This window comes from Brachypodium distachyon, chromosome 2 (genome assembly GCF_000005505.3).
Source record: "Brachypodium distachyon strain Bd21 chromosome 2, Brachypodium_distachyon_v3.0, whole genome shotgun sequence".
Classification (NCBI taxonomy): domain Eukaryota; kingdom Viridiplantae; phylum Streptophyta; class Magnoliopsida; order Poales; family Poaceae; genus Brachypodium; species Brachypodium distachyon.
Window position 1 is genome coordinate 37,094,517 of NC_016132.3, and position 13,783 is coordinate 37,108,299.

Here is a 13,783-nt window from a genome sequence, read left to right on the forward strand (position 1 = left end):
CAAGTCACAATATAATTCACAATGTGTTTCTTAGTGAAGATGCAGAAGGTTGTCTCCTGGAGCTAGCAATATGGGTATTTTGTTTTTTTAGGGAAATGACGGTCATTCGATTACTAGGAAAAGCATTGTACAAAAGGGATCAGAGCAATATGGGTATAATTGAAAAAAAAAAACAAGTAACTAACTTTTCCTTCCCGGACACTTCAATATGAGTATTTTGATATGGTCATGATCGACTTTTCCTTCCCGGCCACTTTACTTCACGTATGGTTGGATAATTATCTATGGAATTCGATTTGATCAATCATATCTGCTAGCAAATAAAGGGTTGGAACTTGGAGTTCGCCCTTGGAATTAATTACTTTTGACATGCAGTGCCACTCCTATAGCTGCTCTGCTATGCGATTTTTGCTGGAGTTGCAAATTTATGTTATATATAGCTTACTTTTAGGATACACTAGCTAGTAGTTATATATTTTATACATTTTTTTTGACGAAACATATTTTATACATAATTTGTATCACTTATTTGCCACTTTTATCTTGATTCTTTATATGGATAAAAGAATTCAAGAAAATCTTGGTGCATTGATTGAACCAATGATGTATGGGAGCTCTTGATAATATTCACTTGATGATGGTCGGTACTATTCGCTTTTTGTTTGTTCCACTTTTTCCATTTCTGACTATAGCTTTTCTTTATGTGACTCTAGTTTTGTTGGATATATTCAACTAAAAAAGAGACAAAGTATATTTTCCGTTCCCAGATTATGCATTTTGTCTCTTATCTTTTTTCTAGATGTTTCTTCCTTTAATTGTCAAAACCAGACATTCTTGCACCCACTGAAAACGATATTGGTTTCAACATAGAGCAGTTTTACATGCCTACTGCCTGACCGTCCAGTCATCCACTAGGAAGTGGGAACACATGGGGCACCACACGTTAGCCCCTATGGTTCTCATGGTGCCTGGAGTTCCGTAAGATGATTGATTTTTAATAATATAATGACTGTGTGCAATGATCAATGCAGAGACCGGGGGTGTTCCTTCCGTTTCAAAAAAAAGAGACCAACAACATACTTTAGTTATAGTTTAGGACAAAAATTATACTTTTGTCATAAAAAGTAATATGGTTAATTATGAAATGGCATTGCTGCTAGCCTGCCTAATTTTTGTTTGAAGTGAATTTAATTTTCTCCTTAATTTTGCATGTAGAAAATTGTAATGAAAATATTGTTGGTTCAGAGATACGTAGAATTCCATGTCCAACTTGGAGGAAATAGGTTTTTTCCACAGGTCCGGCGCCCAAACAATTTCATTGCAGGTCAAAAACAAAAGGTACTGGGAGTAAAAGAAATTTTTCCACACGCTAGGGACTATCCATGGAGAAAATAATTAAGTGTGGTAAATTCTGCAAACATGTGGTTAAGTAATTATTCTCGCGTGTTTTGGAAGAATACGTGGTAAAATTAAATTCATGCATGTTGTTGACGCGGTAAAATAAAGTCGTCCTAGATATGAGTTGCTAATCCGTTTATTCTGTACGTGGTATAGAGACCAAAGCTCTTCATTTTGTTTCTATGTGACTGCCATTAATTTACTGAGTAATGTTGTATTAAAATTTTATAAAATTAGGGTCTTCTTTGATCTCAGGATAATGGTCGCGGCCGGCCGGGGCTGGGTTGTCAGGGCCGGCGGGAGCTGGGGGCTCGGGATCCGAAGGAGCAGGGGAGGGGGGCGCCGGCTTCGGGGCCGGAGGAGAGAGGGCTCGGGGCGTCAAGTCCGGCGGAAGGAGGAGGTCGTCCGGCGGCGCCGGTGAGGGGAGATCGGCCGGAGGCCGCGCCGGTGAGGTGAGGTGCGCGACGCTAGAGGCGAGATATTTTGACGGGCTCTCTGTTCGGGATGTGGCGGGGCGAGAAGAAACTAGAAAGTGAACCGTTTTGTGGCATTTGGTACGTAATATGTGAATTGGTGGGAGGGTATTTCGGTACATGGGGCGATTTTGGAGCCCAGCAGCTGCATGAAGCACCCATTCCCCAGCTTCCAATTCGCTGTGTATTGTGTTGGAGCGCTCTATAGGAACGGTTACGAGAATCCGGACGAAATCTGCTGTTTGTTTGGGCTTTGGATTTCACTGGGTATAAGCTGATGGAGCAGCTTCAAGAATCTCAAACAAACGGACCCATAGTCTGCCCTGAAGATGGATTCGCTTTTATCAAAAAACAATACTCCCTTCGAACCATAATAGATAGAAATTTAGTACAAAATTAGTACAAGTACAATTTTTTATCAAATCCCATGCACTTAATATATTACGTCACAAGATGAGAAAATAACCTCCACGTACCAGCATGCAAGTAGGGGCAAACCTAGACGGTTGACTGGGTGGGGCTCGCCACATCAATTGTTTTTTAAATCCTTTTTCGCTAGTAGAAATGATAATGTTAAAAATTCATTAAAAAAAATAGAACCAAAGTATGTCTTTGTCCCACCCAATACTGAAACATACTATTTGTCCCACCCAATATTGAAACACGCTGTTTGTCCGCCACTGCATAGAAGATGCAAAAGCTGTTGTCGACCCTCCGTTTTCCAGTTCTCAGACGTATGATTGATATAGGTTCGTCGCAATCAAGCGATGCTATATAATAGTCGCACCAAACAGATCGAGATCAATGAGCCGGTTACATGTAATGAATCAGACGGACGTGCACAGTTTGGTAAAGGATGGGATGCCCTCTCCAACCCCAGCTGAATTACTAACTAATCTCTGCTTGGACATGAGACATGATCTAAACGAATAACCCAATTAATGATCTCACGGTTGTCATGACCCATCCTTATTGTTGATGGACTATCAGTTTGGACTTTGGACCAATATAGTACTACTAGATGCAGCTGGCCGGACGATGGATGATGGACCATATCATTACTTACTGGTACGTAATTTGTTCCTGTCTATATATCGTTGTTCCGTTAAGTTATAAAGCGACCTGCTACCTCCTCCAGCAACGATTGCACCACCTCCGAATCGCGTACGTGCTACTCAACTGAAGATGGATCCCACTGCTGGATAGGCTACGTCTAGCTAGATATATACTGACAAGAAATAATATGTTTGCACCTGTATCTGTAATTCTGTATGGCACTGATAATAGCAGTACTAATTTCTTTAGATTGCTACGTACTAAAAAAATTAAACGTCTAAAAAGAATGTTGTACTACTATTATTAGTTATTATTTTAGATTTATAATTCATATACATTCTCATTTTGGATGCCAAATCAACCAGTGATACAAAAAATAGTGACGCTGTCCAAAGGTGACACGCCACCCACCACCAATTGTGTTTTTCTTTAGAACAATCTGACATATTTATTTAATAAATTTAGTACAACTGATCGGAAACTTAAGCAATAACAAAGATTCCGGATAAATCGGAAGTTACACCAAATACTTGTAATTCGCACCTCGATATATTTATCCAAATTTCTGATGATAAAACAACAGAACACCAAACTTGCACAATCCGTACTAACCTTGTAAGTTAGTGAATTTTATATTTATCCAAAGTTCCTAGATAAAACCGCAGAATATTAGATTGTGAATGCGCCCTGATTGAGGACGCACCCCTGACCCTCACAAGACATGCTGTCGAATCGTCCTTCTACCGACAAGGTAAAGGACCAAATCTTGAAATTACGACACTAGAGTAGACCATATATGATAGTCACATCAAGACAGGGATAGAAACTTGAAACCATTAATATTACATTTAATATTGTCTCAACCCGTCAACCGTCGGAATGTCACAGTCGGAGACACACAAAACCTTACACTGAAGATATCAAAACTATATCCCAGACAGACATCAATCCATGGTTCGTCCACCTCTCGTCCTCTCGACACCGAATAGGCAATCAGAGACAACAGGAAGTGCAGAGTCTGAAACGGTGAGTTTTTCTCCGGAAGCTAGCTATGGTTTGTCCTCCGTGTACGAACAGAAATGTTTTTTCAGAGAAAAATCAATATTGGTAAGAAAAAAAATCAATATTGTATTTTAAATAAAAACCAAAACCTTGGGGCTTAGTCTACACTAGTCCATCACGTGAGCAGTATTTTTTTTTCAGGGAGGTGAGCAGTATTGCCAGTATATATGACCAAACTGGGCCGTTCAGAAATGTGCCATGACGATACAAGGCTAGTTGGGCTGATTTCTTCTAACATACATGGACTTGGCATAAATAGCTGGTTTTCTTTTATTCCCGCCCTCATGAAAAAGAACAGAAATATCCTCAATTCCTCATTGGTACTCAGAAATTTTCAGATAAGGTACAAAGATGAACTCACAATGCAAAGAACCTGCCAACAGCAGGTGAATAATGAAGTTTAAACTTAAACCGGTTGATAAGTCTCAACTTAAAAGTGAATTGTGTTTATCCATAAGTTCATGTGCTTCTTTCACAAGGGAAGCGAGACTCTTGAAAGGCCTGGATGTCATCGCGCCATCCTCTGTGATGTCGAAAACCATGGAGCCGTCAAGAAGAAACATGCATTTCGAAGCACTGGACAATGCATCCATCAAGCTCTCCAGGTCTTCTTTGACATAGCTGCCTCTGTGTTTCATCATTGATATGAACATCTTACAGGCCAGCTTCACAACTGTCAGGCAGTCAGGCCTCGGGTGCGTGTTTTTTCTTACAAACTCCTTGAGCTTCCTTGGAAAGCTATATTCACCATCTCCAGGGTTAATGGCATCAAACTGATGAGCCAAGTCTTGATCTGCACTGATCAACGCATCACATACTGTTACACAAAAGGATAGCATGTATGGCACTGCAAACTCATTCAGCTCGCAGTCCTGCTGATCAGAGGAAGACGAGTTGTTGCACCAACCATTATATTGTGAATCACCACATTGGTTTTCGACGTCAGTTTCCTGTTTCCTAGACCTGAATTGGTCTACTGCTGTTCCTGTATGTGTTTCTTCTGATGCCCAACAAAATATCTCTCCAAGCACCTACAACGGTAAGAATATTTTCAGTTTGAAGGAGGCAATAATTGAAAGCAGGATCACGGCATATATATTTTTCTGAGAGCATGCAAGAGCATTGCGCATAAGACTGTTAAACGATATTGACCAAAATATTTGTTACATTCTCTAGTTCATTTTTTAATATTGCATTGACTGTCAAGGAGAGTAAATACAAATGGTGGCCCGGATTACCTTTGGAACTGCATCGGTTATAGCTTCCTTTAGCCTTATGCGACTTTCAACATCGTTGGTGTAATGAATACACAGATATTTCAGGATGTTTGCTGCCACTAATCGGTATCTGCTCTTTTTAACAATCATTGTAGTTAGATTAGCAAGAACATTATCATTTGCCTTCAAGATAATCATGGCACTTGTTTCCATTTGAGAAGATAGAGCCAGCAGTGCCTTGGCAGCCACCTCCCATTTTCTCTCCTTGTCCTTGTTATCATCGGTAGCTATGGTATCTAGCAGCATGCCAATAAATTTTTCTCTGCTTGCGGCCGCCAAAATCAAAGATGTATCCTGATATAGGTTTGAGAGAATCCAAATAACTTGTTTCTGCACATTCTCGTCGCATTTGTCACACTCAAGAATCATCTCCATGATGCTGATGGCTTCCTTACTGCTTGAGATTTCACTGCGTAGCTTCTTGCCTGTCTGCCCAGTAGCAAGTGTGAGTTGGCACATCACCTTCAGTGAACCCTCTACTATGCTGTACCATGCACCATGATCGATGTTGTGGAGTAGGTCTGTGGTCACTGGTGCCATGATCTTTCGGAGCAGACATGGGGTGTCGAGCATGACTCTGCAGTTTACATCGTTTTTCGCGAGCTTCCTAAGGATACGAAGGCCTTGACCCACAAGCTCCTTGTAGGAGTTCAGAAGGTCAATGTCACTGTCCTGTCGCTGATCCTCATCACTGTTCTCTTGCTTATCACTATCTGATGATGCCAGATAGAGAGCTAATCTATACCAATTTTGTTCAAATGTCTCGACTACCCAGTTTCGCTGATATGGTTGGAGTAGATGGTATATTTCGAATGTGTCGATGAGGGAAGATATGTAGAAGATCGCCCTTGGGAACTCCTCCAAACGGATGTCAAGAGCAATGTTGGCTACTATCCTCGCGGCACCCTCCCTTGTCTCTCTGTCATATACGCTTATGCGACCCAACGTCTGCAGCAATTTCTGGAGTACACCGGTAGAGGGTGCAGACATGATCAGATGTTTCATGAGTATATGCTCTTGCATGAATCTCTTCAACTCCTTCGGAGAGCATATGGTACTTTTCTCTTCCCAATTCTTGATGACTGTCTCCAGTCGTTTAGCGAATGCATCGAGGGTCCTTACCCCAGAAAGGTAGTCATTAGGTGACTTTGACCCCATCAGGTCCACAGCATACGTGATGAGATTCCTTCCTGTAGCGAACGATGGGTCCTTTTCACATCCAATCGTCATTTTCAGTACGTAATCCGAAATAGGAACACGAGTCCGGTCACTAAATCCTCTATGTTCAATTAGTGCATTCACTACAGATCCCTTTGCACAAGCAAAGATGGCCTTGTAGCAGAAAATCACAGCCTGGAGCAGAGCAAGGGAATAGAGGATTTCCAGAGCTGGCTTCAGGTTTACAACTCCATCAGCATCGCTCCCGTAGTCATGTTTTCTCAGACACCACACTGAAATACCGGCCGAGATTAACAACCCAAACATGTACACAGCTGCCAGAGGGCACAACAGAATCCAAAACACCACTAGTTGAACAGACGTTAGAACATTTTCTAATCCATGGCACTGATGCTGCAAAGTATTGCTTCTCACCATATGTCCAACAGCCCCAATGCCCCAAAATGAATTCCCAATATAGCTCAGCTTTTCAGCCAGAAAGACATCGAAGATCCTATGGTTGGTACCTCCATGTTAGAGACGGACAAGACAAGATTTGACAAGACAAATTACTCCCTCCATCCGGTATGAAGTGTCGCAATTTTGTCTAAATACGCATGTATCTAGATGTGTTTTAGTGTGTAGGTACATGCGTATCTAGAGAAATTGTGACACTTGATACCGGACGGAGGGAGTACTTTGCAAGCAAGAAAGAACAAAGTAAGACCATATACAAATTTGGAAGGTGACTCAGGAGAAGTACGAAGAAGTTAATTAGGCAGTAGTTATGCATGAATACAATGGTAAAAAGACTAACCCAGCTGTTTGCACCAGGGTAATGAATATAAGGCACCAAAAATCTCTCTTCTGCAGTGCAGAGCCGAAGCTACCGAGAAGAACCACGGTGGTCCAAGTAAGCACCAGGAAACCCAGACCCTTGACGGCCATGGACAGGTAACCGATGAACAGGGCATAGTTGTTGGCAAACATTACTTCCGCCCACCCGCTGTCATCAACAAGTTTCGCATGGTGTGTCATTCTTCTGCGCTGATAGAAGAGTCGATGTCAGTTCAATATGATTTAGCATGTGAATGCTCGATCGATCTGCCCTCCAAATTATTGATATAAGGGTCTTGGAAGATGAAGAAGATGATACTCTAGCTAACTATCTAGAACATGACATAAAAGAAAGCGAGAAAAGATGAGAAAATTGTATGCTCCTCATATGCACTGGAGGGAGATCTTACCTGCAATAAGTGGACCTCCTACTTAGGCTGCCACAAGGAGAGGAATATAACTCGAGTTCGACACAACACGAAGGGAACTAAAGAGCAGCTGCAATCCAATATATCAGCGATTTTTATGTCCAATTAACTAGTGTATTCAATGAGCAGAGCCATGAAGAAGCAGCAGCGAAACCGTTTTGGTGGGGCGCTCCTGTATGTTCTCTTGAAATCGGAACGTATGGAAGGAGAGAAACCATTAGCTGGAGGTGGCCTACAAAGCGTATCTCGTAAAGTGTGCTGGCTGGCGTTGAATCCTATTTCTTGACGTAGTCGCTGTTGAGTAGAGTTGTTTTATTTCTCTCTTTCTTCTTGTAGATATTCTGTACTTGGTTTGTTTGATTTCTCCTCAATAAAATGTTAAGAGCGTTTGGCCGTCTGCCGTTCCTTCAAATATATCAAGCTAAACAGGCCATCGATTTCAACTACAAGGCATGGAGCCATTAGAATATATCATTTGGTGTAAGGACAAGATTAGATCTCGACCAACAGCAAGCGAGCTCACCGTTAATTAACTAATACAACAGCCGGCATGCTAAGCCCAACGACAAGCTTGTTCCACTATGCCTGGGAAAGTACACCTTAGTACTAGTACCTTACTTTCTCTTGCTAAATTGACATATCTTACACCGCAACTTCGATAAAAAAATAAAAAAAATGCCCCATCTTAGTATTTTGATCATTTTGGATCTTCTGGTGCACAAACTCAACACGAAATGATCAGCTTACCCCTAACACGTGTCTCCCCATTTCTTCTTCTCGACCTCAGACGCCGGTGAGGTCAGAAGAAGACAACGAAATTGGAGCTACCACCACAAAGCAGCACACAAATTCAACACCCCAAAATGGTTCCTACCAATTCGACGAACTCGTATCTCTAGGCGCAAGAATCGGGCAACAGAAACGCGCTAATCCGAGCTAGATCGGGCAACAGAAACTCGTATCTCGGGTCAATCGAAGCTGCAGCGCACGAACTCGATCCCTCCCTCCCATTGTCATCGAAGTGAGGAGGAGCAGCCAGCTTACCTGGCGACGTTGGAAGCAGCGCGGGGACTCGGCGTCGTAGTCCTCCTTTCATGAAGACAGATGCAGGGGCCAAGCGCGGCGCACCGGGTAAGCTCCCGGAGGCGCGTGGGCGGCGACCGCATCGCCGTCATGGGTTGCGAAGGTGGCGAGGGTGGCCTCACAGGAGGTGACAACAGGACAGGCGGTGGTGGGCTCGCCCGGGGCGACGCGAGGCGGCGGGGGGGGGGGGGGGGGGGGTGTCGGGGGAACCAGGAAGCAGCGACGGATGCGCGGCTAGGGACAAGGGAGGGCGGCGACCGGCGGATATGGTCGCTGGCAGCGGGCTCACCAGCCGTGGACCGGCGGCGGCGGCGGCGGCGCTCCATGGAGAGGGTGTGGCTGGTGCCTGGTGGGGACAGGAAATCTAAAACTGCTTCAACCGGTTCACCCGATTTCAGAAGCATATCATAAGATTTTAAATCTAAAAGTAATTGAAATTCACCATATCAATAAATTTCGATTTAAACTTCGACTCACAACAGTCTCATCCTCTTCATCTTCATCAGAAAGAAAAAAAGGACGAATCATGTATGGGTTGGAAATTTAAAGGTGGTCACCTAATCGTATGCAATTTTTTATCCGAAAACAAAATATTTCCCTGGAGTCAAATTTCATTGAAGAAAATCATACTCCCTCCGATCCTAAATTATTGTCGAAATATTACATGTATCTAGACGTTTTTTAAAAATAGATACATTCATATTTAGACAAATTTGAGTGAAGAATTTAGGATCAGAAGGAGTACATGTCAAGGTTGGAATCCTCTAATCATACGCAATTTTTTTATCCAAAAACATAGTTTTATGCCTGTGCAAGAATCAATAAATTTAGTACACATTTGGGGTAAGATAGTACTACTAGAGAAACCATGGCATTTTTGTGAATTTCTCTTGAAGTTTGGGGCTATAACGCTTCTCTAAACTAAGTACAAATCAAACGTCTCCAAAATAATACGCTAAGGAGTAGTTACAAATAAAATCAAACTTGCTCGAGGCGGATTTACAGGAGTACGTAAACTCGTGTAGAAGGCGGAATTCACAAGCCTAAACCCCCCCGAACCGAAAGGGGCAGAAGCCCTGAAAGCCCTCTTTCCCGGCCACCGGGATGCAGCACCAAATACGGCGATGCGGCGGCGTCGCCTTCGCCGCGCTCCGGCGGGTCGGCCACTTTCCAGCAGCCGCAGCCGCAGCCGCAGCCACTCCGGCGGCATGGAGGCGCCTTACCTCTCCCCGCCTCTACTCCACCGCCGGTGAGCACCTCCCGCATCTCTCCTCGCTCGATTGCTCCATGACTCCATCCATCGCCGCTTCCTCCACGTTTTCCTTTAGCTCCAGATTTGTGTAGGACAGTAGAACCGCGCCGTGTGGTCCGCTACGAATTGGCGAGCTTTATTTTTTAGTTCTCTTGTGACATTTGCGCCGCTGCAGGAGGAGGAGAAATATTCCTCATTATTTCATCCAAGCACTAACATGTTCTGTCCCGATTTTGTACCAGACACGAGCCAGCAGCTTCCTGCGAACTTGGTGCAGATCATGGAGCAGAGGATGAAGTTGATAGAGCAGAGGAGTGCGTACCTCCAGGAGCAAATCAACCAGGTAATTTCGGATGAAAAGCCTCTTGGCCAATCCAGGATTTTTCAGTGGGGTGTAACACCGAAATTTTTCCATAACTAGCATGCAAATAGCTTAATAGTAAGGTCTTACAACATCATAAATTCTATAAGCTTGAAATTTGTAAAAGTTAGAACACAAATAATTCAAAGAGGAAATGGTCTTGCATGAATAGAAAATTACTGCACCAGACTACATTATGCTTTCTCATTGCCATAAGGTCATTCTTATGAAAATAGCATGCTCAATAAATCAGAAAGCAGTTTCAAGAGCTCATCACCAATGCTATTTCTCACCTTATCTTCACTAAACCTATTACAGAAAATACTTTGAACACTCCCATGCCACTGGTAAGATCAATACCATTTTGAGAAGTACACCAAGTCATAAATGACAACCTTTTGTGTCTCAACAAGTTTAGTAGTTGTATGCACCGCTGCCGTGGTGCGTCTCGCCTGCCACCTTGCATTCGGCCAGCAGTTCGCATTGACGTGATCGCTCGCTGTCTGTGCCGCCCAGCTACCGCTATGACCTACTTAAGCCTAGGCCGATGCAGGTGAGGCAGAGTCACACAGAGACCAAAGGAACCAGGGGAAGAGTACATGGAGAGGGAGAGAGTAGCTGAGTGCTGGATCGATCGTTTCGCTCAGGAGAGGCAAGACATGTGGTGGGACATGGCTGGGGTGGTTGTCAGGCTCTTTGTGGGCTAGTTCTTTCTTGGGTTTTCTGTTTTTTTTAATTGGGCTGAACTGCGTCCAAAAATTCTCAAATTGGCTATGACCCCCTTTGGATACGCCCTTGGTGCTTCTTGCACACTTCTGTTTGTTGCTACTGTATTGAAACAAAGTACGATCATCTTGGTTTGATTTGGGTGTGGTGTTAATGAAGTCAGCCGGCCGCCTCACCCGAGGAATATTCGAGGGCTAACAAGGAGTTTCACAAGCTGGAGAGCACCATGGAACTAATCAAGGAGCTGCAGTCAAAGCAGAAGGTGACAATCTCATTATCTTGTATGTTCTTTAACCTATCGTATGAAAGATTTTCAGTAGGCTCTTCATTGTTTGTAGGAAATTGAGGGTTTGAAATCGTTGGTGACAAACTCTGTCGAAGAGAAAGACATGCGTGAAATGGCTGCCGAGGAGCTCCTTGAGGCCATTGAGGAGGAGAAACAACTGCAGCATGGGTTGTTCAGAACGCTTCTTCCAAAAGATGAAGCTGATGAGAGGGACTGTATATTGGAAGTGCGAGCAGGTCAGACAGACTGTCCCATTTTCATCCATTAACATAATCCGTCCTTTTATCTGGCTGCTTCTGCTTTCGTTTTACTGCATCAGGATTTGTTGATGATGATATACTGTTGCAGGAACTGGAGGAGAAGAGGCTTCTTTGTTTGCTATGGATATATTCAAAATGTCTGGTGGATATTCATGTTTCTCTGGAGCAAATGTCTGTGATCGCTGGTCTGTGGTATTAACTAACTTGATTCTTTGATGTTATAGGTATGAGAAGTATTCCCAAAAGAATGGATGGAAATTTGATGTTCTTGACTTAATGGAGTCTGTTTCAAAAGGGTACAAGGTACGAATTTCTCGGTAGTTCCCTGTTATAAAATGCTCGTGGTTTATCATTGTAGCATAACTGTTGTTGTAATACAGATCTCCCCTTTAAGTCCTAACTTGCATTTTTCTGTCTATACAAAGGAAGCTAGCGGGACTATATCAGGCCCTGGGGCATACGGGAAACTTAAGTTTGAGAGTGGTGTTCATAGAGTTCAGGTATGATAACAAGTCATTTTCCGGATATCTATCACATTGCCCGTACTTTCCCTTTCAGTTTTTTACTAAACCCATTCCATGGCAGCGAGTCCCGGTAACTGAGAAATCTGGACGTGTGCATACTAGTGCTGTGTCAGTTGCTGTTCTTCCTCAAGCCGATGAGGTCGGAATTGGATATATCATTTTGATTGCTCTTTTTTTTCATCTCTACATTTATGGCATGACTAGTAGTTCTAAAAAAGGGTTCTGCAAGTGCAGGTTGATGTCCAACTTCGTAATGAGGACTTGAGAATTGATACCTATAGATCAGGTGGATCTGGTGGTCAGTCTGTCAATACGACTGATAGTGCTGTTAGGATAACTCATGTTCCAACTGGAACAGTGGTTGCAATACAAGATGAGAGATCGCAGCATCAGGTTGCAATACACTCTGATTTATTGCCTTTGTTGTAGGATTTCCTTTGAAATCAGAAAATTTATGCTTTAGATGACTCAGTTCTGTATTTTTATTAATGTATTGCCATGGCATTCATTTGTATTTTGTCTGATCTTTATTCACTCAATTCAATAGTTGTTGCCTTTATTTCCAGCAACCCGAGTCCACATCTCATGCTCATCTAGATAAATGAGTCTATGCCATTAATGTTATATTTACCTCTGTATAGAACAAGGCCAAGGCTCTCAAAGTTCTCCGGGCAAGATTATATGAAATGGAAAGGCATAGACTCCACGCTGACCGGTCAAAGCTCCGATCAGAGCAGGTACCCCACTATTTAATTTGCGTATCACATATTATTAATGTGATGATGGGATCTCTAAGCCCTAACTTGCTTGTAGATTGGAAGTGGTGACAGGTCCGAGCGTATCCGGACATACAACTTTCCACAAGGACGTGTCACTGATCACCGTGTCGGGATCACACACCACTCCATAGAGGACGTTATGGAGGGGGAGAGCCTGGACGTATTCATCGACGCACTGCTGCTGCAAGAAGAGATGGATGCAATTGCTTCATTTACATCCTAAGCCCTAATTTTGTGGATTGCTGGAGCAGCAAACCACGTCATACACACAGAATAAACCACTGTGAAGACAGGAAACTTTGGGATCCAATGCCCATTATTTATTTTTCCTGTTCTTGAGTTCAAAAGTTTTTCTGATCATAGTCATCTAGGGTTATGGTTGGTCAGTTGTAAGATCATTGATGTGTTGCCATTGTTCTGAAACCAGCCATGGTTATGATAAATTACATTTTTCTTTGTATTTGTTTCCTCATGCCCAGATTTTTTGCAGTTAGTTCTTGATTCATTTGTGAAGGTCCTCTGAAAGGCTAAATACTGATCAACTAGAACTATACTGTTGGTTAAGGCAATTTCCTGCATAACTGCATGGTACTCCCTCAATTTAGGAACGGAGGAATATGTCCCATGTGGAGAGAAGTCCACGGTACACCCTGAACTAACGCTGGAGTATAAATTTACAACCTCTCAAAATCGTTTAAAACAAGGGTGTACCTATGTCTCCCTCTTCCATCGTTCGTTTGGAATCTTAAAATACAAACCAGATCTTACGATTGAACAATCGACTGATCCCAAAGTTAAAATCGGGCAAGTTGGTCATAGCAAA

At 42.9% G+C, this 13,783-nt stretch overlaps 2 protein-coding genes across 8 annotated transcripts; one reads left to right on the plus strand and one right to left on the minus strand.

The window, feature by feature from the left end:
- Window positions 1-4,235: 4,235 nt before the first annotated feature.
- LOC100828184 lies at window positions 4,236-9,144 on the minus strand. Of its 6 annotated transcripts, none has more exons than XM_010233448.3 (5): window positions 8,734-9,144; window positions 7,242-7,466; window positions 5,228-6,938; window positions 4,897-5,020; window positions 4,236-4,787 (listed from the first exon to the last, which is right to left on the minus strand). In XM_010233448.3, the coding sequence occupies exons 1-5, from the start codon at window positions 9,096-9,098 to the stop codon at window positions 4,699-4,701; spliced, it is 2,514 nt and encodes an 837-aa protein (XP_010231750.2). In that variant the 5' UTR covers window positions 9,099-9,144; the 3' UTR covers window positions 4,236-4,698. The 6 variants fall into 6 exon arrangements, with proteins under 6 accessions (XP_010231750.2, XP_010231747.2, XP_010231746.2 ...); XM_010233445.3 differs by having other exon boundaries at window positions 4,236-4,782; window positions 8,734-9,143; XM_010233444.3 differs by having other exon boundaries at window positions 4,236-5,020.
- A 692-nt stretch (window positions 9,145-9,836) lies between these two features.
- Window positions 9,837-13,432, plus strand: LOC100841223 (peptide chain release factor 1). 2 transcript variants are annotated; one of them, XM_003568937.4, is made up of 11 exons: window positions 9,837-10,021; window positions 10,267-10,367; window positions 11,275-11,373; window positions 11,450-11,633; window positions 11,746-11,794; window positions 11,882-11,960; window positions 12,083-12,157; window positions 12,243-12,320; window positions 12,416-12,574; window positions 12,823-12,918; window positions 12,995-13,432. In XM_003568937.4, exons 1-11 carry the CDS (start codon window positions 9,877-9,879, stop codon window positions 13,181-13,183), a joined length of 1,254 nt encoding a protein of 417 aa, XP_003568985.1. In that variant the 5' UTR covers window positions 9,837-9,876; the 3' UTR covers window positions 13,184-13,432. The 2 variants fall into 2 exon arrangements, with proteins under 2 accessions (XP_003568985.1, XP_024314348.1); XM_024458580.1 differs by lacking the exon at window positions 9,837-10,021 and having other exon boundaries at window positions 11,271-11,373.
- Window positions 13,433-13,783: the final 351 nt, after the last annotated feature.